The sequence below is a fragment of the Hypanus sabinus genome, chromosome 15 (assembly GCF_030144855.1).
Source record: "Hypanus sabinus isolate sHypSab1 chromosome 15, sHypSab1.hap1, whole genome shotgun sequence".
Lineage (NCBI taxonomy): Eukaryota > Metazoa > Chordata > Chondrichthyes > Myliobatiformes > Dasyatidae > Hypanus > Hypanus sabinus.
Window position 1 is genome coordinate 602,551 of NC_082720.1, and position 27,753 is coordinate 630,303.

General features: G+C 47.3%; 1 protein-coding gene across 1 annotated transcript in view; it reads right to left on the reverse strand.

Moving 5' to 3' along the window:
* LOC132405280 (Kv channel-interacting protein 1-like) overlaps window positions 1–27,753 on the reverse strand; it is a 320,304-nt gene that overhangs the window by 252,464 nt on the left and 40,087 nt on the right. The window contains exon 2 of the mRNA XM_059989963.1: window positions 1,355–1,479. Coding sequence (XP_059845946.1) covers window positions 1,355–1,479 — 125 coding nt within the window. The remainder of the gene's footprint in view (window positions 1–1,354; window positions 1,480–27,753) is intronic.

Sequence of the window (27,753 nt, forward strand, 5' to 3'; positions counted from 1 at the left end):
CACAAATAATGAAACCACATCAAAAATACACCAGGAGTGGCAATCTGGAGTTAACAACCAACCAACCAACCCATTTGAGTCTGAGGATTCTTGTCAGCCCGAGCTGACCATGGATATTGCATGCTAACTGTCTATATATGCAAGCCTGGGCAGTACAATATGGGGAGCAAGCTATTGTCCATGTAGCAAGCCCCTCTCCACACATCTGATGAACCCAAAGGAATGTCAGAGACCAACGTAGTTTGGTACCAGAATCATCTCAGGAGTTGCCAGTCAGCATTGGATTTAATGTAGGACTCTACCTTAGGGATTCCAGCTTCAGACTTCCCCCTTGAAGTTTACTCCCGAAGCCTTCCCCATGACTATAGCCACAATGCAGCGGAGGTTTGAGATCAGTTTTCCTTCTCCTAGATGAACGTCCAACCATGGCTGACGAGCCCCGTCAGCCTGAACAACTGGTTTTAAGGTGCCAGTTACCCGCCTTTGCCCCAATTAACCTACACACGTCTATTTGGGATGCGAGGAGAAACCAGAGCATCTGAGAAAAGCTACACTATTGCAGGAAAACTTGCAAACTCCACAAAGTTAGGACTGAGATCAGGGCTGAACTAGGGTCTCTGAAGTGGACAGCAACAGTTGCATCTTAGCTCAGGTGCTGTCTGTGTGGAGTTTGCACGGTCTCCTTCAACAATGCAAGCTTCCCTAGTTGTCTGGCTTCTTCCTACATCTAAAAGACATATGAGTAGATTAATATAGTTGCTGTAAATTTCCCTAGAATGGTACAATCTGTGAGGAATTGGTGGGAATTTGGGGGGAGTGAAATGGGCATTCAATGGTCAGCAGAGTCTTGATAGCTTATTTCTGTGCTGGAATCTCAGTCTGTGACAAGGACTCACGGGCAGGGAAGAAAACGCAGCGGCCAGTGCCTTGATTCAGGACTCGCTCTAAGGTTAGATCTCTGTCTTTCTCTGGTGAACGTTCACACTGAGACAACATGCATTTTCTCTGTGTTTACCTCAGTATGTGCACTAACAGCATCAATGCCATTGGCTTGGGCTGTATGAAGCACTCTGATCTGATCCCCATCCTCTGAGTGAAACCATCCCCCTGTCACTGAAATCTCCTGTGCAGAATCTCAAGATCTCCTCATGCTCCCCAGGGATGTGCTGCCCGTGTGGCAGATAGTGTTTGGGTTTGGTTTAACTTTACTTTTAATGAACAACCTAATTTTGGTAGAAAGGAGCAGCCCGTCCATCTCCCTAACTACTCAAGTGTCTTTACCAGTGGAACACAGTGGCTGTTGTGCATCACCCAAACCCAGGTGGTTGTTGAAGAGTGGATGAAGGTCACTCACATTCTTGAATCCTCTGTACAGCACCTGGATCTCTCTCCTGGTAAAGTTGGTCTGTGCCTGCAGCTGTCCGAGACCTTCAGGCCGATGGCAAACTGTGGTTATTTCCAGTTCATCTTCTACTTTGTCTGTAAGAAGAAGATGAAGAGACTGTGAGAAAAAAAAAGTAGACTTGGATATCCAGAGAAAGGGGAGTGCCCAAACACAGGTCACAGGTCACACTCTGGGCTGGACCAGTCAAAGACAGATGTAGGTCACAGGTTCACAGATCATGGCCTATCCTAGAGTGGAAATTGATCCAGAGCAGGGGGAATTGGCTGAATGGTAAGTGGGCAACTCCTTCACTTACTGGCTAAGCTAGCATTTATTGCCTGTCCCTAATTCCCATGAGAAGGTGGTGATAAGCCAATAAAGCAGTTCTATTGGGTTACTGGGTTGGAGGATAGAGATTGTTTTGGTGGGGGGGGGGGGGGAGGGAAGAATTTCCAAGATTTAGGCCCAGCAAAACTCAAGGACCAGCGATATAGTTCAAGGTCAGAGTGATGTTTGATGGAGGGGAACCTGCAGGAGTGGTGTTCTCCAGTGAGTACTAAAGCTCATTGGTTTGGGGAGACCACCTGTGAATAACCACAGTGTGTTCTGTACATTATACAGACAGTAGCCACTGTGTACCAGTGAGTGTTTAGGGAGATGAATGGGCTGCTCCCATCTCCTAACAATAGGTTGTTCAATTAATTAACAAATCTCAGGCTGCAAATAAGGCAAATCAGTTTTGGTGAACAATCCTAAGTCGGTAATATTAATTGTTTTTCTTTACTCAGATGCTGCCTGATAACGTTTTATTTCTAGTAACATTAGTGGGGAGGAAGGTTATTTGGAACTGCAGTGATCTTTAGAAGCTGCTGTGTAGCTTGTGAGGGCAGGCAGCTTGCTGTTGTGCTCGGCTTGAAACCACAAGCTCAACTCAGTCCAAGGTCTCCCATTGGATGGTCAGGGTGAGCCAGCATCATCACCTCTCCTCACCCCTGACCCCAGTAGATCCTCAGTATGATGACTCAGAGACACATATAAGTCTACGGAATCAGTGTACAGGAGAATTGAGTCATCATAGGGCAGGAACAGTGCATGGGGTAAGATGGAGACAAGGCTCTAAGTGCAGAACTTGGGGCTGTGTGTGGACAGGATATGTGGATAGGGCTCTATATGCAGACAAGGTTAGTGTACAGAGCTCTGTGTGCGGTGAAAATCAGTGTACAGAGCTGGGTGCACAAATAAAAAGAGTATGCAGGGCTATGAATGTCAGTGTGTGGACTTGTGTTGAAGACAGGGTCTGTGTGTGCAGACAGAGTCAGTGTGTGAATGGAACAATGTGAATGCCAAAGGGATTGCCCCTTCCTTCATAACACTGGGATCTAGAACATTGTAACTGGGACTACCTGTGCACCTCAGGTCTACACAGAGGTGGCCAACAGGACAATAGCAATGTTGGGTGTATGTCTCCATTCCTCTGGAGGCTTGATGTCACACTCTGCTTTGCATCTCCAGATGATTTGGAGTAAGCGACACGGACCAGAAATTGGCATGAGCCACACAATATACCTCACTCAACTTCCAAATTTTCGATCTTCATTCTCCTTTGGATATCCACTCTAGCCAGCTCTTGCCACCTGCTCCAACTTCTCCGAATCAAGTCCCCTGCACTCTTGGGTAATCAAATGTAATGTGAAGAAAGTAGAACATTGGTAGGACCAGTTAACAAAGAACATGGTTTCACTCCTGCTGCAAGTGACTCTATCCCTGAGTCCAGTTTCTACTTATTACAGGTCAACCTGTGGACCATCAATAGGTCTAACCAGAAGATGGCGACATTTCCATGCACAGAGAGGGTTTGATCTAAGAGCTCCTCACCAGGTGTTGTCCTTCCTGATGGATTTGACAAAGGATTTCACGCAACACACATGCAGTTCATACAGGACAAAGGAGAGCCAGACTCTGAGTTCATCAGGAAGCTTGTTGCTTCCCGCAGATTAATGGACTGTGCTAATGATGTCAGTGTAAAGCAGATGAATCATATTCCCAATTCCTTTCCCAAAGCTCATTTTAGAGAGCATGTTGATCGTGTACATGTGTGATAACCTGTCAAAGGTCTTCTCTTGGTCCCAAGCTGAGCATGTAGATCTCCTATCCCTCAACACTACCTCCTCAGTCCATTCTCCTGATCTCTAGTCCTACACAAAATTCACATTGATCAATTAACCTACTGATCCTGCATGTTGTTGACAGGGGAGGTTAAATAGAGCACTCAGGGGACAGGAAGGACATGGAAACTCCAGGTAGCTCCTGAGGTCAGGATCAACTACCAGTGAGGCAGGGCATACCACGTACTAACAGTCAGGAGTTTTCAATAAGATTGAAAGAGTACTGAGAAAATTTACAACAATGTTCCATTGCCAGGACTTGAGGACCTGACTTCCAGGGAAAGGTCGAATGGTATTGGACTTTATTTCATGGAGTGTAGGAGAATAAGAAGAGACTTGATAGAAGTACAATGCTTCAAAATTATTCAGCTCCTTGGAAGCTTTCATGTTTTATTGTTTTACAAATTTAATCACAGTGGATTTAATTTAGCTTTTTTGACACTAATCAACAGAAAGGCTTTTTCATGACAAGGTGAAAACAAATCTCGACAAAGTGACCTAAATTAAGTACAGATATAAAACCAAGTAATTAATTCACCCTGTTCAAGTCAATACATAGTATTTAGTAGATGCACCTTTGGCAGCAATGACAGCCTTGAGACTGTGTGGATAGACCTCTGTAGCTTTGCACATCTGGACACTGCAATTTTTCTCCCATTCCTCTTTCCAAATTGCTCGAGCTCTGTCAGATTGCAGAGGAATCGTGAGTCAACAGCCCTTTTCAAGTCCAACCACATATTCTCAATTGGATTGAGGTCTGGACTCTGACTTGGCCACTCCAGGACATTAACTTTGTTGTTTTCAAGCTCTTTTTGAGTAGCTTTGGCTTTATGCTTGGGGTCATTGTCTTGCTGGAAAACAAATCTTCTCCCAAGTCGCAGTTCTCTTGCAGACTGCATCAGGTTTTCCTCCAGGACTTGCCTGTATTTTGCTGCATTCATTTTACCCTCTACCTTCACAAGTCTTCCAGGGCTGACTGCAGTAAAGTATCCCCACAGCACGATGCAGCCTCCACTAAGCTTAACAGTAGGGATGGTGTGTTTTTGATGATGTGCTGTGTTTAGCTTACTCCAAACATAGTGTTTAGTCTGGTGGCCAGAAAAGCTCAATTTTGGTTTCATCAGACCATAAAACCTTCTTCCAGCTGACTTCAAAGCCTCCCACATGCCTTCTAGAAAACTCAAGCTGAGATTTCATGAGTTTTTTCAACAATGGCTTTCTCATTGCCACTCTCCCATAAAGCTGTGACTGGTGAAGCACCTGGGCAACAGTTGCATGCAGTCTCTTCCATCTCAGCCACTGAAGCTTGTAACTCCTCCAAAGTTGTCATAAGTCTCTTGGTGTCCTCCCTCACTAGTCCGATCACTCATTTTACAGCTGCCGATATTTACAGGTGCCATATTATTTCCATTTCTTGATGATCGACTAACTGTACTCCAAGGGATATTCAGTGATGTGGAAACTTTCTTGTATCCACCTCCTGATTTGTGCTTTTCAATTACTCTTTTGACAGAGGTTCTTAGAGTGTTCTTTTGCCTTCCTGGTGTAGTTTTTGTCAGGATACTGACTACCCAGCACTCAGTGCTTCCAGATACCAATGTATTTTTACTAACATCAATTGAAACACCTTGACTGCACATGGTGATCTCCATTTAACTAATTATATGACTTCTAATGCCAAATGGCTGCACCAGTAATGATTTGATGTGTCATATTAGGCATGAATACTTATTCAATCAATTATTTTGTGTTTTATATTTGTACCGTAATTATTTTAGATCACTTTGTAGAGTTCTCTGAGATGAAAGTCTTTTTCTGTTGATCAGTGTCAAAAAGAGGCAAATTAAATCCACTGTGATTCAATGTTGTAAAACAATAAAACATGAAAACTTCCAAAGCAGTGAATACTTTTTTATAAGCACCGTATACAAAATTATGAAGGATATAGTTAAGGTTAATGCAAGTAACTTTTTCTGCAGAGGGTCGTGGTGGAGGGAGTACATTTGGATTGGAGGGTGCCTCATCTTCCAGCTGCCTATCACCTTTCTCATGATTCTGCCTTCTTCTACTACCCATAGTTCTTTCTCCTTACATTCCTTCTTCACCTTTCTTGCCTATCCCCTCCCCTACCCCTTGATCTTTCCTCTGGTTGGTTTTTCACCTGGCAGCTTCCACCCTCCCCCCACCTTCTTTAAAGGGCCTCTGCCCCCTCCTTCTTCAGTTGTCATGAAGGGTCTCGGCCCACAACGTTGACAGCTCATTTCAACGGATTCTGCCCAACCTAAGTGGTGTGCTCCGAATGCAGTATGTGGGAAGTCAGGGTCGACACAGTTGTCCCTGATGACCACACCTGCAAGAGGTGCGTCCAGCTGCAGCTCCTATCAGCCCGAGTTAGGGAGTTGGAGCGGGAGCTGGATGAACTACGGATCATTCGGGAGGCAGAGGCAGAGATAGATAGGAGTTATCAGGAGGTAGTCACACCAAAAAACCAAGAAGTAGGCAGATGGGTGACGGTCCAGAGAGGCAGGGGGAGCAGGCAGAGAGAGCAGAGCACCCCTGCGGCCATTCCCATTAACAATAAGTATACCGTACTGGATATGTTGATGGGGATGACCTACCAGGAATGAGTTGTAGTGGTCCTGCCTCTGGCACAGAGGTTGAACCCTCAACTAGAAAGGGGATGAGGGAAGAGAAGAGAGTGATAGTTTTAGGGGATTCTATAGTTAGGGGGGCAGATAGGAGATTTTGTGGGGCAGATTGGGAGTCTCGGATGGTATGTTGCCTCCCTGGTGCCAGGGTCCGGGACATCTCAGATCGGGTGCAGGCTATTCTTGAGAATGAGGGCATGAACCCAGATGTAGTGGTCCATGTAGGGACCAATGATGTAGGTAAGGTGAGTGAGGGGGTCCTGCTTAGAGAGTTCAGGGAGTTAGGAGTGAAGCTGAAAGGCAGGACCTCCAGGGTGACAATCTCGGGATTGCTACCTGTGCGACGTGCGAGTGAGGCAAAGAATAGAATGATTATGCACATTAATACGAGGCTGAGAGCATGGTGCAGGAAGGAAGGGTTCAGGTTTTTGGATAATTGGTCTTTGTTCCAGGGACATTGGGATCTGTTTCGAAGGGACGGTCTACATCTGAACCGGAGGGGTACTAACATTCTTGCAGGAGAGTTTGCCAGTGCTGCTCGGGGAGGTTTAAACTAGATGTGCAGGGGGCAGGGATCCAGATCCAGAGGGTTGGTCAGAAGGAGCATGGGGTTAAATGTGTAGAAGGTTTGGGTGATCTTGAGAAGGTCATCAAAATTCAGGGTGCAATTAGCCCGATGGAAGTTCAAGGAGCTGGGTCAGGTACAGTAGACAGTGTTTTAAGCAAAGAGAGGAGGAATGGGCTAAGAATTCTATACTTGAATGTGCGTAGTGTCAGAAATAAGACAGATGAGCTTGAAGCTCAAATGAAAATGGGGAACTACGATATTGTTGGGATAACGGAGACATGGCTGCAAGGGGATCAGACCTGGGAATTGAGTGTACCAGGGTATACGTGCTATCGTAGAGACAGAAATATGGGAAGAGGGGGTGGGGTGGCCCTGTTGGTGAGGAATGAGATTCAGTCCTTAGCAAGAGGTGACTTGGGAACAGGGGAAGTAGAGTCTGTGTGGATTGAGCTGAGGAACAGTAAGGGTAAAAATACCCTAATGGGTGTTGTGTACAGGCCCCCAAACAGTAGAGTGGATATTGGGTACAAGTTGATTAGGGAGTTAACATTGGCATGTGCTAAAGGTAATGCAGTCGTTATGGGAGATTTCAACATGCAGGTGAACTGGGAGAATCAGGTAGGTGCTGGACCCCAGGATAGGGAGTTTGTGGAGTGTCTAAGGGATGTATTTTTGGAACAGCTTGTGCTTGAGCCAACCAGGAACGAGGCTATTTTGGACTTGGTGATATGTAATGAACAGGAATTGATAAGTGATCTTGAAGTAAAGGAGCCATTAGGAAGTAGTGATCATAACATGATAAGTTTTTATCTACAATTTGAGAGGGATAAGGGCAGATCAGAGGTGTCAGTGTTGCAATTAAATAAAGGAGACTACGGAGCCATGAGGGAAGAGCTGGCCAAAGTTAAATGGGCGGATGCCCTGGCAGGAAAGACAGTGGATCAGCAGTGGCAGATATTCTTGGGGATAATACAAAAGATGCAAAAGCAGTTCATTCCAATGAGAAGGAAGGATTCAAAGAGGGGGAAGGGGCAACAGTGGTTGACAAAGGAAGTCAGAGATTGTATAGCATTAAAGAAAAAGAAGTATGACAGGGCTAAGATGAGTGGGAATACAGATGATTGGGAAAGTTTTAAGGAACAGCAGATCTTAACTAAAAAAGCAATACGGAGAGAAAAAGTCAGGTATGAGCTCAGTCTAGCCAGGAATATAAAAGAGGATAGCAAAAGCTTTTTTAGCTATGTGAAGAGAAAGAAGATAGTTAAGAACAATGTTGGCCCCTTGAAGAATGAATTGGGAGAAATTGTTATGGGAAACAGGGAAATGGCAACAGAATTTAATGCATACTTTAGATCTGTCTTCACCAGGGAGGACACAAGCAATCTCCCAGATGTATGGATGGGCCAGGGTCATAAGATATCAGAGGAATTGAGACAGATTGACATTAGGAAATAAACTGTGTTGAGTAGACTGGTAGGACTGAAGGCTAATAAATCCCCGGGTCCAGATGGTCTGCATCCGAGGGTTCTAAAAGAGATGGCTCAGGAAATTGCGGATGCATTGGTGATCATTTTCCAATGTTCCTTAGATTCTGGATCAGTTCCTGAAGATTGGAGAGTGGCTAATGTTATCCCACTTTTCAAGAAGGGAGGGAAGGAGAAAACGGAGAACTATCGCCCTGTTAGCCTAACGTCAGTCGTGGGGAAGATGCTTGAGTCCATTATTAAGGACGAAATAGTGGCACATCTAGATGGCAGAAATAGGATTAGGCCGAGCCAGCATGGATTTACCAAGGGCAAATCATGCTTGACTAATCTGTTGGAGTTTTTTGAGGGTGTAACAAGGATGTTAGACTAGGGTAAGCCAGTAGATGTTGTGTACCTAGATTTTCAGAAGGCATTCGATAAGGTGCCACATAGGAGATTGGTGAGTAAAATCAGAGCTCATGGCATTGGGGGCAGGGTTTCAACATGGATAGAAAACTGGTTGGCAGATAGAAAGCAAAGGGTAGCAGTGAATGGGTGTTTCTCGGACTGGCTGGAGGTGACTAGTGGGGTACCACAGGGCTCTGTATTGGGACCACAGCTCTTTACGATTTATGTCAATGATTTAGATGAGGGCATTGAAAACTATATCAGCAAGTTTGCTGACGATACTAAACTGGGTGGCAGTGTGACATGCGAAGAGGACGTTAGGAGAATACAGGGAGACTTGGATAGGCTAGGTGAGTGGGCAGATACTTGGCAGATGTCATTCAATGTGAATAAATGTGAAGTTATCCACTTTGGAAGCAGGAACAAGAGGGCAGAGTACTGTCTGAACTGTGTAGAGTTAGGTAAGGGAGAAATGCAAAGAGACCTAGGAGTCCTAGTTCACCAGTCAATGAAGTTGAATGAGCAAGTGCAACAGGCAGTGAAGAGGGCAAATGGAATGTTGGCCTTTGTTACAAGGGGAATTGAATACAAGAGCAAGGATGTCCTTTTGCATTTGTACAGGGCCCTGGTGAGACCACACCTGGAATATTGTGTACAGTTTTGGTCTCCAGGTTTAAGGAAGGACATTCTGGCAATTGAGGAAGTGCAGCGTAGATTCACTAGGTTGATTCCTGGGATGGCAGGGCTGTCTTACGCAGAGAGATTGGAGATATTGGGCTTGTACACACTGGAATTGAGGAGATTGAGAGGGGATCTGATTGAAATGTTTAAGATAATTAAAGGATTTGATAGGATTGAGGCGGGAAATATGTTCCAGATGTTGGGAGAGTCCAGTACCAGAGGGCATGGATTGAGAATAAGAGGTCAGTTATTTAAAACAGAGTTGAGGAAGAGCTTCTTCTCCCAGAGAGTTGTGGAGGTGTGGAATGCACTGCCTCGGAAGACGGTGGAGGCCAATTCTCTGGATGCTTTCAAGAAGGAGCTAGATACATATCTGATGGATAGGGGAATCAAGGGATATGGGGACAAGGCAGGGACTGGGTATTGATAGTGAATGATCAGCCATGATCTCAGAATGGCGGTGCAGACTCGAGGGGCCGAATGGTCTACTTCTGCACCTATTGTCTATTGTCTAAGTTCATCCAGCTTGTTTGTACGTGTTGAGGGAAGAGATTGCTGAGCCTCTGGCTAGGATCTTTATGTCCTCGCTGTCCATGGGAATGGTACCGGAGGATTGGAGGGAGGCGAATGTTGTCCCCTTGTTCAAAAAATTTAGTAGGGGTAGTCTGGATAATTATAGACCAGTGAGCCTTACGTCTGTGGTGGGAAAGCTGTTGGAAAAGATTCTTAGAAATAGGATCTCTGGGTATTTAGAGAATCATGGTCTGAGCAGGGACAGTCAGCATGGCTTTGTGAAGGGCAGATCGTGCCTAACAAGCCCGATAGAGTTCTTTGAGGAGGCAACCAGGCATATAGATGAGGGTAGTGCAGTGGATGTGATCTACATGGATTTTAGTAAGGCATTTGACAAGGTACCACACGGTAGGCTTATTCAGAAAGTCAGAAGGCATGGGATCCAGGGAAGTTTGGCCAGGTGGATTCAGAATTGGCTTGCCTGCAGGAGGCAGAGGGTTGTGGTGGAGGGAGTACATTCAGATTGGAGGGTTGTGAGTAGTGGTGTCCCACAAGGATCTGTTCTGGGACCTCTACTTTTGTGATTTTTATTAACAACCTGGATGTGGGGGTACAAGGGTAGGTTGGCAAGTTTGCAGAAGACACAAAGGTTGGTGGTGTTGTAGATAGTGTAGAGGATTGTCGAAGATTGCAGAGAGACATTGATAGGATGCAAGAGAGGGCTGAGAAATGGCAGATGGAGTTCAACCCAGAGAAGTGTGAGGTGGTACACTTTGGAAGGACAAACTCCAAGGCAGAGAACAAAGTAAATGGCAGGATACTTGGTAGTGTGGAGGAGCAGAGGGATCTGGGGGTACATGTCCACAGATCCCTGAAAGTTGCCTCACAGGTAGATAAGGTAGTTAAGAAAGCTTATGGAGTGTTAGCTTTCATAAGTTGAGGGATAGTGTTTAAGAGCCGCGGCTCTATAAAACTCTGGTTATGCCACACTTGGAGTACTGTGTCCAGTTTTGGTCGCCTCATTATAGGAAGGATGTGGAAGCATTGGAAAGGGTACAGAGGAGATTTACCAGGATGCTGCCTGGTTTAGAGAATATGCATGATGATATTATGCTACAGCTTTACTCTCTGGAGAGAAGGAGGATGAGAGGAGACATGATAGAAGTATACAAGATATTAAGAGGATGTTGTGGCCCGCACACATAGGGCTCGAACCAGGAGCCGCGGTCAGACATGCGGGAGCGCGTTTGGAAATACCCACTCCGGATGGACCTTCCGGGGACAGTCTGACATCATGTCCACCCTGCGGGTCGCCGGGGCCCATGGGAGGGGAGACTTAAGCGTGTGATTTTGAATCAGTAAAGGCATTCTGAGTTCAGCTCTCTTCCCCTCCGTGTGTTTCTTTAGTAGCGTGTTGCGCGCGACTGCATTGGTGACCCAGACGTTCCAGACGGCGTCTGGAGCCGACGGCTCAGCGCCCAGCCATGAGTTCGAGCAACTCGCACAGCGCAGTCTCTCTGAAGCTCCTGACTTTCTGGGCCACTCAGCCCCACGTTTGGTGGCTGAGGCCCAGTTCAATATCAGAGACATTACAGCTGACGCCACGTGGTACTACTACGTGGTCAGCACGCTCGACCAGGAGACGGCAGGCCGGATCATCGACTTTCTATGCCAGCCACCAATGGAGGACAGGTACGCTAAGCTTAAGGCACTCCTGATCCATACCTTCGGACTCTCCCGCCGCACGGCTCCTATACATAGACGGCCTGGGCGACCGCACACCATCTGAGCTCGTAAATGAAATGGTGGCGCTCATGGACAGCCGTAAGCCGTGCCTTTTATTTGAACAGTTGTTCCTCGAGCAAATGCCAGAGGATGTTGTCGCGAATGAGGATTTCAGCGACTCACGCAGGGTCGCAGCTAAAGCAGACGTCCTTTGGCAGAGCAAGCAACGTGGAGCAGCCTCCACTGGCGTAGCCACAATCGTGCGCCCCAAAGCCCAGGCCCCGCAACTGGAGCCGCTGAGACCCATGGTTGAAAAAGGCGAAAGTTCGGAACAATGGTGCTTCTATCACCAAAGATGGGGCTCAGGCGCATGCCACTGCCATCCACCATGTGCTTTTCCGGGAAACGCCAGGGCCAGCCGTTGCTAATGGCTACGACGGCTGGCCACCGAGACAGCCTCCTGTACCTCTGGGACTGACACGCCCGGCGGGGCTTCCTGGTAGACACCGGGGCCGAAGTCAGCGTGCTCCCCCCTCTCAAACATGGACACTCGTAACGCGGTCCCAGGCCCCGAACTCACCGCTGCAAATGGCACCAGTATTCGGGCATATGGCCCGCAAACTATCTCACTGCATTTCGGGTCCAGCCATTTCACTTGGACTTTCACATTGGCAGCGGTGTCACAGCCACTACTAGGGGCAGATTTCCCACGAGCCAACCGCCTCCTGGTCGACCTAAAAGGCCAGTGCTTGGTCCACACTGACACTTTCCAGCTCGGAGAAGCCAAGCTACCGGCCCTCGACCTGGATTCCATGACCCTCTCGGGTAATGGATTCGCCAGGGTGTTGGCCGGACTTTCCCTCCATAGTCACCCAGCAGTTCTCCATGGCTGACCCCATGCACGGCATGCAGCACCGCGTCCCCACGTAAGGACTGCCACTGCAGGCCCAAGCTCGCAGGCTCCCACTCGACAAACTCCACCTACCTCACCAAGGAGGAGTTCCGTAAGATGGAAGAGATGGGAATCATACACCGCTCTGACACCCCTTGGGAATCCCCACTGCACATGGTGCCCAGTCTGCAGGAGGACGGAGGCCCTGTCGAGACTACAGAAGGCTCGATGATGCCACAACAGGTACCCAGTACCCCACATCCAAGACTTCACGGCGAACCTGCACGGAGTGACCATCTTCTCCTTAATCAACCTGGTCAGGGGATGCCATCAGATCCCAGTGCACCCCAATGACGTGCCCAAGACAGCCCTCATCACCCTGTTCGGCCTGTTCGAATTCCTGAGGATGCCTTTCGGTCTCAAGAATGCAGCCCAAACTTTCCAAAGGCTCATGGACTTGGTGGGACACAGCCTGGATTCCGTTTTCATTTACTTGGACGATATCCTGGTGGTCAGCATTTCGCATCAAGAGCACGTAGCACATTTGCGCCAGCTCTGCCAATGCCTGAGTGACCACGGACTGGCAATAAATCTGGCGAAGTGCCAGTTTGGGTTGATGAAGATCGATTTCTTGGGCCACAGAGTCAACCAACGTGGTGCAGTTCCCCTACCGGACAAGGTCCAGGCCATCTGCCAGTTCCCCAAGCCCAGCACGGTCAAGGGCCTGCAGGGGTTCATAGGGATGGTCAACTTTTATCATCGGTTTGTGCCGGCGGTGCCCCGCATCATGAGACTGTTGTTCAGCCTGATGGCCGGCAAGGCCAAAGAAGCAGCATGGGACGCGGAGTCCACGGAGGCGCTGGCAAAGATGGCTCTCCTAGTGCGCCCGAGAGTCGATGTACCCACGGCGCTCACAGTCGACGCTTCCCACACAGTAGTCGGTGGAGTTCTGGAGCAGCTCGTCGAGGAGCAGTGGCGACCACTCGCTTTCTTCAGCCGGCACCAGAGGTGAAGTACAGCGCCTTCGACAGAGAGTTGCTCGCGCTCTACCTGGCTGTCGGGCATTTCCTTGAGGGAAGGGAGTTCACCATGTATATAGACCACAAGCCCCTCACCCTCGCACTGGCCAAGGTATCGGATCCATGGTCGGCTCAGCAGCAGAGGCACATGTCCTTTATTTTGGAATTCACCACGGACGTCCGCCACATCGCAGAGAAGAACAACATCATCACCGACACACCATCTCGCCCCTGCCACCACTCAGTAGGCATATTGTCCACAGAAATAGACTACGCAGCACTGGCGGAAGCACAACGGTCGGACACCGAGATCCCGGCTTACCGCACCGCCATTTCAGGGCTCCAGTTGGAGGATGTCTCCATCTGTGGCAGTGGATCGACTCCTGTGTGACGTGTCTCCTGGCAAACCCCGACCCGTGGTACCAGCAGCATGGAGGCGCCGGGTGTTCGACACGCTGCACGACCTGGCCCACCCGTCCATCCTGGCGTCCATCAAGCTGGTAGCCGACAGATTCGTCTGGCACGGTTTGCACAAACAGGTTGGACACTGGGCCAGGACCTGCATACACTGCCAGACCACCAAAGTCCAGCAGCACGTGAAGGCTCCCCTCCAGCAGTTCCAGCCGACGCAAAGGAGGTTCCAACACATCCTTGTGGACATCGTCGGCCCCCTGCCAGTCTCCCGGGATGCCAGGTATATCTTTACCATGGTAGACAGGTTCACCAGATGGCCGGAAGTCGTACCGCTGGCAGACATGTCCACTGAGTCCTGCGCCAGGACGTTCATTGCAAACTGGATTGCCAGGTTCAGTCTCCCAATGGACGTCACCTCCAACAGAGGAGCACAGTTCACGCCTGGTTTGTGGACAACACTGGCGCAGCTCCTGGGCACCCAGCTGCATCACACCACAGCGTGCCATCCCCAGTCCAACGGTTTGGTAGAGCGATTCCACTGGCATCTCAAGTCGGTCCTGATGGTGCGCCTCAGGAGGGGCCCCAACAGGACAGATGAACTTCTCTGGGTCCTTCTGGGCATCCGCACAGCCCCCAAGGAGGACCTGGACACCTCCTCAGCGGAATTGGTCTACAGTGCCCCCCTGACGGTCGCAGGCGAGTTCGTACCACAGGCCCGAGGTTCGGATGAAACTCCAGCAGCGATGCTAACAAGGCTGTGGGACAAGGTAGGGACCCTGGCACCGGTCCCGACCTCCAGGCATGGTCCCACGCCATCCTTCACCCCTAAAGACCTCCGAGACTGTGAGTATGTTTTTATTCGCAGGGGCATGCACAGGTCAGCTCTACAGCGGCCGTACGAGGGACCCTTCAAGGTGATCCGGCACAATGGAAACACGTGTGTCATGGAGGTGGGTGGCCGGGAAGAGACTTTTACAGTGGACCACCTCAAACCGGCGCACTTGGACATTGAGCAGCCAGTGAGGTTACCCGCACCACGCTGACGATGCCGGCCACACAGACTGGGAGCTCCACTCCCACAATGGATGTTTCTGGGGTGTGGGGTGTGGCGTGGCGTGGCGGCCCGCACACGTGGGATTTGAACTGCTGTCGGGAGCCATGGGCAGCACGTTTGGAACTATCCGCTCGGGGCAGACCTTCCGGGGACAGTTTGATGTCACGTCCGCCCCGCAGGTTGCAGGAGCCCATGGGAGGGGAGATTTAAGCGTGCAATTTTGAATCAATAAAGGCATTCTCAGTTCAGCTCTCTCTGCCTCCGTGTGTTTCTTTAGTAGTGCATTGCGCGCAACTACAAGGAATAGATAGAGTGGGCAGCCAGCGCCTCTTCCCCAAGGCACCACTGCTCAATACAAGAGAACATGGCTTTAAGATAAGGGGTGGAAAGTTCAAGGGGGATATTAGAGGAAGGTTTTTTACTCAGAGAGTGGTTGGTGCGTGGAATGCACTGCCTGAGTCAGTGGTGGAGGCAGATACACTAGTGAAGTTTAAGAGACTACTAGACAGGTATATGGAGGAATTTAAGGTGAGGGGTTATATGGGAGGGTTCCCCTGTGGTCATTCCCCTCCAAAACAGGTATACCGATTTGGATACTGTTGGTGGGGGGACTTACCTGGGACAAGCTGTGGCAGCTGAATCCCTGGCACCGAGTCTGGTTCTGCAGTGCAGAAGGGAGGGAGGAAGAAGAGGAGAGCGGTAGTGATAGGGGACTCCATAGTCAGGGGTACAGACAGGAGGTTCTGTGGTTGTGACAGAGACTCCCAGATGGTTTGTTGCCTCCCGGGTGCCAGGGTCAGGGATGTCTCTGATCGGGTGCACAGCGCTGGTAGGTGGGAGGGTGATCAGCCAGATGTTGTGGTACAAATTGGTACCAATGATGTAGGTAGAAAGAGTCAGGAGGTCCTGAAGAGTGAGTACAGAGAGCTTGGTAGGAAGTTGAAAGACAGGACCTCGAGGGTGGTAATCTCAGGATTGCTGCCTGTGCCACATGCCAGTGAGGGTAAGAGTGCGATGCTCTGGAGGATGAACACGTGGCTGAGAAACTGGTGTAGGGGGCAGTTTCAGATTTCAGGATCATTGGGACCTCTTCTGGGGCAGGTGGGACCTGTACAAGAGAGACGGGTTACACCTGAACTACAAGGAGACCAATATTCTTGCAGGGAGGTTTGCTAATGTTATTGGGGAGGGTTTAAACTAGATTTGCAGGGGGATGGGAACCAGAGTGCCAGAGTAGATAGTGGAATGGGGGTAAAAATAAATGACATTAGTAGTTCATGCAAAGTCACAAATAGTAAGGTTGTGTGTGGTGGTAATAATCTTCTGAGGTGTGTATATTTCAATGCGAGGAGTATTGTGGGGAAGGCAGAAGAGCTGAGGGCCTAGATTGACACATGGAATTATGACATTGTAGCCATGACTGAAACTTGGCTACAGGAGGGGTAAGACTGGCAGCTCAATTTTCCAAGATTCCAATGTGTCAGACGTGATAGAAGCAGAGGGATGAAGGGTGGGGGGGGGGGGTGGTGGTGGTCGTGGCTTTACGAGTCAGGGAAAATATAACAGCAGTGCTTTGGCAGGACAGATTAGAGGGCTTGTCTACTGAGGCCATATGGGTGGAGCTGAGAAACAGGAAAGGTATGACCACATTAATAGGGTTGCACTATAGACCACCCAATAGTCAGCGAGAATTGGAGGAGCAAATCTGCAGAGAGATAACAGACAACTGCAGGAGACAGAAAGTTGTGATTGTAGGGGATTTTAATTTTCCACACATTGATTGGGACTCCCATACTGTTAAAGGTCTAGATGGCTTAGTTTGTAAAATGTGTTCAGGAAGGTTTTCTAAATCAATATATAGCTGTACCAACTAGGGAGGATGCAATATTAGATCTCCTATTAGGAAATGAGTTAGGGCAGGTGATGGAAGTGTGTGTAGGGGAACACTGATCATAGTTCATGATTCATCACAGTACATTCATCATTTATCACATTCATCACAGTTCCAGTGATCATAACATCATTAGTTTCAACTTGATCATGGATAAACATAGATCTGGTCCTCGGGTTGAAGTTCTAAACTGGAAAAAGGCCAAGTTTGAAGAAATGAGAAAGGATCTAAAAAGCGTAGATTAGGACAGGTTGTTTTCTGGCAAGGATTGGTAAGTGGGAGGCCTTCAAAGGAGAAATTTTGAGAACGCAGAGTTTGTATGTTCCTGTCAGGATTAAAAGCAAAGTGAATAAGAATAAGGAACCTTGATTCTCGAGGGATATTGGAACTCTGATAAAGAAGAGAGAGATGTATGACATGTATAGGCAACAGGGAGGGAATAAGATGCCTGAGGAATATAAAAAGAGGAAGAAAATACTTAAGAAAGAAATCAGGAGGGCCAGAAGAAGACATGAGGTTGCTTTGGCAGTCAGGGTGAAGGATAATCCTAAGAGCTTCTCCAGGTATGTTAAGAGCAAAAGGATAGTAATGTAGCATTATGCTACACTCAGCGCTGAAATAACGACACGCAGTCAGTAAGTCGTTTCGAGACTAGTTTATTCAAACTTTGTGGCACTGGCATTTAATCCCTAGAGCCCACCCTCTCCAGGCGGAAATGACGTCAGAGGTGCATTACCAAAGTCTCCCCCCACGCGCTGGCTATTTGTGAGCCGGTTCGCCTGCGCAGAAAGTGGGTCGCCACAGTAAGAGATAAAATTGGTCCTCTTGAAGATCAGAGTGGTCGGCAATGTATGGAACCAAAAGAAATGGGAGAGATATTAAATGGGTTTTTTGCATCTGTATTTATTAAGGAAAGTGGAATGGAGTCTATGGAAACAAGGCAAACAAGCAGGGAGGCCATGGAACTTATACAGATTAAAGAGGAGAAGGTGCTTGCTATCTTGAGGCAAATCAGAGTAGATAAATCCCCAGGACTTGACAGGGTATTCCCTCGGACCTTGAAGGAGACAAGTGTTGAAATTGCAGGGGCCCTGGCAGAAATATTTCAAATGTCGATATCCACAGGTCAGGTGCTGGAGGATTGGAGGATAGCTCATGTTATTCCGTTGTTTAAAAAAGGCTCAAAAAGTAAGCTGGGAAATTATAGGCCAGTAAGTTTGGCATCGGTAGTAGGTAAGTTATTGGAAGGAATACTAAGAGATAGGATCTACAAGGATAGGATAGACAGGGACTTATTAGAAAAAGTCAACATGGCTTTGTGCATGGTAGGTCACGTTAAACCAATCTATTAGAGTTTTTCGAGGAAGTTACCAGGAAAGTGAATGAAGGGAAGGTAGTGGATGTTGTATACATGGACTTCAGTAAGGCCTTTGACAGAGTCCCGCATGGGAGGTTAGCTAGGAAGATTCAGTCGCTAGGTATACATGGAGAGGTAGTAAATTGGATTAGACATTGGCTCAATGGGAGAAGACAGAGAGTGGTAGTGGAGGATTTCTACTCTGAGTGGAGGCCTGTGACTAGTGGTGTGCCACAGGGATCAGTGCTGGGTCCATTGTTATTTGTCATCTATATCAATGATCTGGATGATAATGTGGCAAATTGGATCAGCAAATCTGCTGATGATACAAAGATTGGAGGTGTAGTGGACAGTGAGGAAGGTTTTCAAAGCTTGCAGAAGGATTTGGACCACTTGGAGGAATGGGCTGAAAAATGGCAGATGGAGTTTAATGCAGACAAGTGTAAGGTATTGCACTTCGGAAGGACAAACCAAGGTAGAACATACCAGATAAATGGTAGGACACTGAGGAGTGCAGTAGAACAGAGGGATCTGGGAGTACAGATACATAATTCCCTAAAAGTAGCGTCACAAGTAGATAGGGCCGTAAAGAGAGCTTTTGGTACATTGGCCTTTATAAATAAAAGTATTGAGTATAAGAAGGCAACACGAGTGAATCTGCAGATGCTGGAAATAAATAAAATCACAAAATGCTGGCAGAACTCAGCAGGCCAGACAGCACCTATGGGAGGAGGTAGTGATGACGTTTCGGGCCGAAACCCTTCACCAGGGTTTCAACCCTACCTCCTCCCATTGAGGCAGGCTTTTTCCACTGAGGCTAGGGGAGAAAAAACCAGAGGTCACGGGTTAGGGGTGAAGGGGGAAAAGTTTAAAGGGAACATTATGGGGGACTTCTTCATGCAGAGAGTGGTGGGAGTGTGGAATGAGCTGCCAGATGAATGCAGGCTCACTTTTGACATTTAAGAAAATCTTGGACAGGTATGAGACAGATGAAGGCATGGATCAGAGGTGTATGGGCCGGGTGCAGGTCATTGGGACTAGGCAGAAAAATGGTTCAGCACAACCAAGAAGGGCCAAAAGGCCTGTTTCTGTGCTCTAATGTTCTATGGTTCTAAGTCGAAAACCCAATGACAACCTTCTAATTATTTTTACATACTTCCTTAATCTGATTACGTGTCTGTTCCTCAATGTCCCATAGGCTATGGGGGGGGTGGGGTTCTGTTGTACAATCCCATCAGTGTGATTGCACCTTTCCTATTCCTGAATTCCACCCAAATAAACTCTGTGTCTAACTCCACTGGGTGCAGCCGTGAAATTGCCCCTGATTAGTAGTGCAACTGCACCCTCTCTTTTATCTCCTCCTGTCTTTTCCAAAACTTTGAAAACCTGGTACAATAATCACTTATTTCTGCCCCTCTCTCAAACAAGTCTCTGTAATGGCCTCTACATTGTAGTTCCATGTACTGATCATCACCCTTACCCATAATACTCCTAGCACTAAAATATACACTTCAAACCGACTTGCACAAACCCATTTCATAACAAGTAATTTAGAGATTACAACCTTCGAGGTGATTCTCTTCAGTCTCTTTCCTAACTCTATATGCTCACTGCATGCGACCTCTTCCCTTTTTCGCCAGTGTAATTGGTGCCAATGTACACCACAACTTCTGGCTGTTCCACTTCCCCATTGAGAATATCCTGCAGCTGCAGTGCTATCATGGACTCTAGCACCTGGGAGGCTACGAATCACCTTTTTGTCCCCCTAACTACTGAAACCCCTACTTGACTTACAGAAAGCAGTGACTGAACTGCTGATTTTTCGGAGCAAAGTGAGTTTTTACTACTGGGGTTAAAGAGAGGTGAGACTGCGCAGGTACTGTGACATCAGCCAGTAGAGCAAAGGTTTAAAAAGGTGAGGAATCTTCAATGGTTTTTAATTTGGAGCAAGAAGGCTGCGAGTGAACGGCTGATTTTTCGGAGCGAATGGGATTTTTTTTTCTACTCAGGTTAAAGAGCGGCGAGACTGTGCAGGCGCGTGACGTCAGCCAGTTAAGCGAAAAAGGTTTAAAAAGATTGCCATATCCAGTGGGCAGCGGCGTGAGAGGCTTTGGCTCAACGGGCTTAGGCAGTAACGGATTGAGGCAAGGTAGGAAGTATGTGTGTGAGGCTAGTTTTATGTGCTCACTGTCAGATGTGGGAGATCCTGGCATCTCCCAGACTCCCTGACGGTCACATCTGCACCAGATGTGTCAAACTGCAGCTCTTGAGGGACCGAGTTAGGGAACTGGAGATGCAGCTTGATGACCTTCGCCTGGTTAGGGAGAGCGAGGAGGTGCTAGAGAGGAGGAACAGGCAGGTGATCACACCAGGGTCACAGGAGACGGACAAGTGGGTCAGTCAGGAGGGGGAAGGGGAAGAATCAGGTACCAGAGAGTACCCCTGTGGCTGTACCCCTTGACAATAAGTACTCATGTTTGAGTACTGTTGGGTGAAATCAGCAAACCTGGGGGAAGCAGCAGTGGCCGTGCCTCTGGCACAGAGCCTGGCCCTGTGGCTCAGAAGGGTAGGGAAGAGAAAAGATAGTAGCGACAGGGGACTCTATAGTTAAGGGTCAGACAGGCGATTTTGTGGACGCAGGAAAGAAACTCAGATGGTAGTTTGCCTCCCAGGTGCCAGTGTCTGGGATAGACAATAGACAATAGGTGCAGAAGTAGACCATTCGGCCCCTCGAGTCTGCACCGCCATTCTGAGATCATGGCTGATCATTCACTATCAATACCCAGTCCCTGCCTTGTCCCCATATCCCTTGATTCCCCTATCCATCAGATATCTATCCAGCTCCTTCTTGAAAGCATCCAGAGAATTGGCCTCCACCGTCTTCCGAGGCAGTGCATTCCACACCTCCACAACTCTCTGGGAGAAGAAGCTCTTCCTCAACTCTGTTTTAAATAACTGACCTCTTATTCTCAATCCATGCCCTCTGGTACTGGACTCTCCCAACATCTGGAACATATTTCCCGCCTCAATCCTATCAAATCCTTTAATTATCTTAAACGTTTCAATCAGATCCCCTCTCAATCTCCTCAATTCCAGCGTGTACAAGCCCAATCTCTCCAATCTCTCTGCGTAAGACAGCCCTGCCATCCCAGGAATCAACCTAGTGAATCTACACTGCACTTCCTCAATTGCCAGAATGTCCTTCCTTAAACCTGGAGACCAAAACTGTACACAACATTCCAGGTGTGGTCTCACCAGGGCCCTGTACAAATGCAAAAGGACATCCTTGCTCTTGTATTCAATTCCCCTTGTAACAAAGGCCAACATCCCATTTGCCCTCTTCACTGCCTGTTGCACTTGCTCATTCAACTTCATTGACTGGTGAACTAGGACTCCTAGGTCTCTTTGCATTTCTCCCTTACCTAACTCTACACCGTTCAGACAATACTCTGCCCTCTTGTTCCAGCTTCCAAAGTGGATAACTTCACATTTATTCACATTGAATGACATCTGCCAAGTATCTGCCCACTCACCGAGCCTATCCAAGTCTCCCTGTATTCTCCTAACATCCTCTTCGCATGTCACACTGCCACCCAGTTTAGTATCGTCAGCAAACTTGCTGATATAGTTTTCAATGCCCTCATCTAAATCATTGACATAAATCGTAAAGAGCTGTGGTCTCAATACAGAGCCCTGTGGTACCCCACTAGTCACCTCCAGCCAGTCCGAGAAACACCCATTCACTGCTACTCTTTGCTTTCTATCTGCCAACCAGTTTTCTATCCATGTTGAAACCCTGCCCCCAATGCCATGAGCTCTGATTTTACTCACCAATCTCCTATGTGGCACCTTATCGAATGGCTTCTGAAAATCTAGGTACACAACATCCACTGGCTTACCCTCGTCTAACATCCTTGTTACACCCTCAAAAAACTCCAACAGATTAGTCAAGCATGATTTGCCCTTGGTAAATCCATGCTGGCTCGGCCTAATCCTATTTCTGCCATCTAGATGTGCCACTATTTCGTCCTTAATAATGGACTCAAGCATCTTCCCCATGACTGACGTTAGGCTAACAGGGCGATAGTTCTCTGTTTTCTCCTTCCCTCCCTTCTTGAAAAGTGGGACAACATTAGCCACTCTCCAATCTTCAGGAACTGATCCTGAATCTAAGGAACATTGGGAAATGATCACCAATGCATCCGCAATTTCCTGAGCCATCTCTTTTAGAACCCTCGGATGCAGACCATCTGGACCCGGGGATTTATTAGCCTTCAGTCCTACCAGTCTACTCATCACAGTTTCTTTCCTAATGTCAATCTGTCTCAATTCCTCTGATATCTTATGACCCTGGCCCATCCATACATCTGGGAGATTGCTTGTGTCCTCCCTGGTGAAGACAGATCTAAAGTATGCATTAAATTCTGTTGCCATTTCCCTGTTTCCCATAACAATTTCTCCCAATTCATTCTTCAAGGGGCCAACATTGTTCTTAACTATCTTCTTTCTCTTCACATAGCTAAAAAAGCTTTTGCTATCCCCTTTTATATTCCTGGCTAGACTGAGCTCATACCTGATTTTTTCTCTCCTTATTGCTTTTTTAGTTAAGATCTGCTGTTCCTTAAAACTTTCCCAATCATCTGTATTCCCACTCATCTTAGCCCTGTCATACTTCTTTTTCTTTAATGCTATACAATCTCTGACTTCCTTTGTCAACCACTGTGGCCCCTTCCCCCTCTTTGAATCCTTCCTTCTCATTGGAATGAACTGTATTTGCATCTTTTGTATTTTGCCCAAGAATATCTGCCACTGCTGATCCACTGTCTTTCCTGCCAGGGCATCCGCCCATTTAACTTTGGCCAGCTCATCCCTCATGGCTCCGTAGTCTCCTTTATTTAATTGCAACACTGACACCTCTGATCTGCCCCATCCCTCTCAAATTGTAGATAAAAACTTATCATGTTATGATCACTACTTCCTAATGGCTCCTTTACTTCAAGATCACTTATCAATTCCTGTTCATTACACATCACCAAGTCCAAAATAGCCTCGTTCCTGGTTGGCTCAAGCACAAGCTGTTCCAAAAATACATCCCTTAGACACTCCACAAACTCCCTATCCTGGGGTCCAGCACCTACCTGATTCTCCCAGTTCACCTGCATGTTGAAATCTCCCATAATGACTGCATTACCTTTAGCACATGCCAATGTTAACTCCCTAATCAACTTGTACCCAATATCCACTCTACTGTTTGGGGGCCTGTACACAACACCCATTAGGGTATTTTTACCCTTACTGTTCCTCAGCTCAATCCACACAGACTCTACTTCCCCTGTTCCCAAGTCACCTCTTGCTAAGGTCTGAATCTCATTCCTCACCAACAGGGCCACCCCACCCCCTCTTCCCATATTTCTGTCTCTACGATAGCACGTATACCCTGGTACACTCAATTGGATGTTTCAGATCACGTCCAAGATATCCTGCAGTGGGAGGGAGAACAGCCAGAGGTCATGGTACATATTGGTACCAATGACATAGGTAGGAATAGGGAAGAGGCCCTGAAAAAAAGACTACAGGGAGTTAGGAAGGAAGTTGAGAAGCAGGACCACATAGATAGTAATCTCAAGATTACTGCCATGTGACAGTGAGAAGAGGAGTAGGATGAGGTGGAGGATAAATGTGTGGCTGAGGGATTGGAGCAGGGGGGAGGGATTTAGATTTCTGGATCACTGGGACCTATTTTGGGGCAGGTGTTACCTGTACAAAAAGGACGGGTTGCACTTGAATCCCGGAGGACCAATATCCTGGTGGAGAGTTTTGCTAAGGCTACTTGGGAGAGTTTAAACTGGAATTGTTGGGAACCAAACTGAAGAGAACAGTGAAGAGGAGATTGGCTCATAAATAGAGAAAGCTTGTAGACAGTGCCAGAGGGAGGATAGGCAGGTGTTAGAGAAGGGACATGCTCAGACTGAAGGCTTGAGATGTGTCTATTTTAATGCCAGCAGTGTTGTGAACATAGTAGATGAGCTTAGAGTGTGATGTGATGTGGTGGCCATTACAGAGACTTGGATGGATCAGGGACAAAACTGGTTACTTCAAGTGCCAGGTTTTAAGCGTTTCAAAAAGGACAGGGAAGGAGGCAAAAGAGGCGGGACGTGGCACTGTCGATCAGAGATAGTGTCACGGCTGCAGAAAAGGTGGATGCCATGGAGAGACTGCCTAGAGTCTCTGTGGGTGGAGGGGTAGGAACAGGAAGGGGTCAATAACTTTATTGGGTGTTTTTTTATAGGCCGCCCAATAGTAACAGGGATTTCGAGAAGCAGGTAGGGAAACAGATCATGGAAAGGTGTAATAATATCAGAATTGTCGTGATGGGAGATTTTAATTTCCCAAATATCAATCGGCATCTCCCGAGAGCAAGGAGTTCAGATGGGGTGGAGTTCATTAGGTGTGTTCAGGAAGCTTTCTTGACACAATATGTAGATAAGCCTACAAGAGGAGAGGCTCTACTTGATTGGGTATTGGGAAATTAATCTGGTCATGTGTCAGATCTCTCACTGGGAGAGCATTTTGGAGATAGTGATCATAATTCTATCTCCTTTACAATAGCATTGGAGAGAAATAGGAACAGACAAGTTAGAAAAGCGTTTAATTGGAGTAAGGGGAATTATGAGGCTATCAGGCAGGAAATTGGAGGCTTAAATTGGAAACAGATGTTCTCAGGGAAAAGTACTGAAGAAATGTGGCAAATGTTCAGGGGATATTTGTGAGGAGTTCTGTGCATTCCAAATGAGACAGGGAAGTTATGGTAGGATACAGGAACCATGGTGTACAAAGGCTGTAATAAATCTGGTCAAGAAGAAAAGAAAAGCTTACAAAAGGTTCAGAGAGCTAGGTAATGTTAGAGATCTAGAAGATTATAAGGCTAACAGGAAGGAGCTTAAGAAGGAAATTAGGAGAGCCAGAAGGGGCCATGAGAAGGCCTTGGCAGACAGGATTAAGGAAAACCCCAAGGCATTCTATAAGTATGTGAAGAGCAAGAGGATAAGATGGGAAAGAATAGGACCTATCAAGTGTAACAATGGGAAAGTCTGTATGGAACTGGAGGAAATAGCAGAGATACTTGATGAATACTTTACTTCAGTATTCACTATGGAAGAATACCTTAGTGATTGTGGTGATGACTTGCAGCAGACTGAAAACCTTGAGCATGTAGATATTAAGAAAGAGGATGTGCTGGAGCTTTTGGAAAGCATCAAGTTGGATAAGTCACCGGGACCAGACAAAATGTACCCCAGGCTACTGTGGGAGGCGAGGGAGGAGATTGCTGAGCCTCTGGCAATGATCTTTGCATCAGCAATGGTGATGGGAGAGGTTCCGGAGGATTGGAGGGTTGCAGATGTTGTTCCTTTATTCAAGAATGGGAGTAGAGATAGCCCAGGAAATTATAGACCAGTGAGTCATACCTTAGTGGTTGGTAAGTTGATGGAGAAGATCCTAAGAGGCAAGATTTTTGAACATTTGGAGAGGTATAATATGATTAGGAATAGTCAGCATGGCTTTGTCAAGGGCAGGTCGTGCCTTACGATCCTGATTGAATTTTTGAGGATGTGACCAAACACATTGATGAAGGAAGAGCAGTAGATGTAGTGTATATGGATTTCAGCAAGGCATTTGATAAGGTACCCCATGCAAGGCTTATTGAGAAGGTAAGGAGGCATAGGATCCAAGGGGACATTGCTTTGTGGATCCAGAACTGGCTTGCCCACAAAAGGCAAAGACAGGTCATATACTGTATGGAGGTCAGTCACCTGTGGAGTGCCTCAGGGATCTGTTCTGGAACCCTTACTCTTTGTGATTTTTATAAATGACCTGGATGTGGAAGTGGAGGGATGGGTTAGTAAGTTTGCTGATGACACAAAGGTTGGAGGTGTTGTGGATAGTGTGGAGGGCTATCAGAGGTTATGGCAGGACATTGATAGGATGCAAAACTGGGCTGAGAAGTGGCAGATGGAATTCAACCCAGATAAGTGTGAAGTGGTTCATTTTGATAGGTCAAATATGATGGCAGAATATAGTATTAACGGTAAGACTCTTGGCAGTGTGGAGGATCAGAGGGATCTTAGGGTCCAAGTCCATAGGACGCTCAAAGCAACTGTGCAGGTTGTCTCTATGGTTAAGAAGGTATATGGTGTGTTGGCACTCATCAATCGTGGAACTGAATTTAGGAGCCGAGAGATAATGTTGCAGCTCTATAGGACCCTGGTCAGACCCCATTTGGAGGCCTGTGCTCAGTTCTGGTCACCTCACTACAGGAAGGATGTGAAAGCCATAGAAAGGGTGCAGAGGAGATTTACAAGGATGTTGCCTGAATTAGGGAGCATGCCTTATGAGAATAGGTTCAGTGAATTCGGCCTTTTCTCCTTGGAGCGACAGAGGATGAGAGGTGACCTGATAGAGGTGTACAAGATGATGAGAGGCATTGATCATGTGGATAGTCAGAGGCTTTTTCCCATGGCTGAAATGGTTGCCACAAGAGGACACAGGTTTAAGGTGCTGGGGAGTAGGTACAGAGGAGATGTCGAGGTAAGTTTTTTTTAAAAACAGAGAGTGGTGAGTGCGTGGAATGGGCTGCCGGCAATAGTGGTGGAGGCAAATACAATAGGGTCTTTTAAGAGACTTTTGGATAGGTACATGGAGCTTAGTAAAATAGAGGGCTGTGGATAAGTCTAGTAATTTCTAAGGTAGGGACATCTTCAGCACAACTTTGTGGGCTTGTATTGTGCTGTAGGTTTTCTATGTTTCTGTGTTTCTAAAAACACTGGAGGAACTCAACAAGTCAGGCAGCATCTATGAAAATGAATAAATAGTTGACATTTTGGGTCAAGACCCTTAATTGGGACTGGAAAGGAAGGAGGAAGATGCCGGAATAAAAAAGTGGTGGGAGAGGAAGGAGAACAAGCTAGAAAATGATAGGTAAAGCCAGGTGGGTGGAAAAGGTACAGGGCCAGAGAAGGAATCTGATCGGAGAGAGGGAATGGAATTTTCTGATGGGAGAAAGGGTTCACAGGAAGGAGGGGCACCAGGGGGAGGTATTAGGCAGACGAGGAGGTGGTAAAAGGCCAAGTGAGGAATGAAAGGAGAGGGAAAAGGAGGGGGAAAAGAAAAAAAAAAGAAAAAATACTGGAAGGGGGAATTGTTCATGCCATTAGGTTGGTGCTACCTATATGGAATATGAAGTGTAACTCCTCCACCCTGAGAAAGGCAAAATGGAAATGGGGAAATAATGAAAATGGTTGTCCACTGGGAAATACCACTTTTGGCAAATGGAGCCGAGGTGCTTGACAAAGCCATTCCCCAATTTACATCAGCTCTCACTACTGCAGAGGCTGCTGCATCAGGGGCAGCAAATACAATAGAAGACCCCTACAGATCTGCAGGTGAAGTGCTGCCTTACCTAGAAAGACTGTTTGGGGTCCTGAAAGGAGGTGAGTGGGCAGGGATATATGCAAAGAGAGAGATTAGTAGTGTGGGAAGAATGGACAAGGGAATCATGTAGAGAGTGATT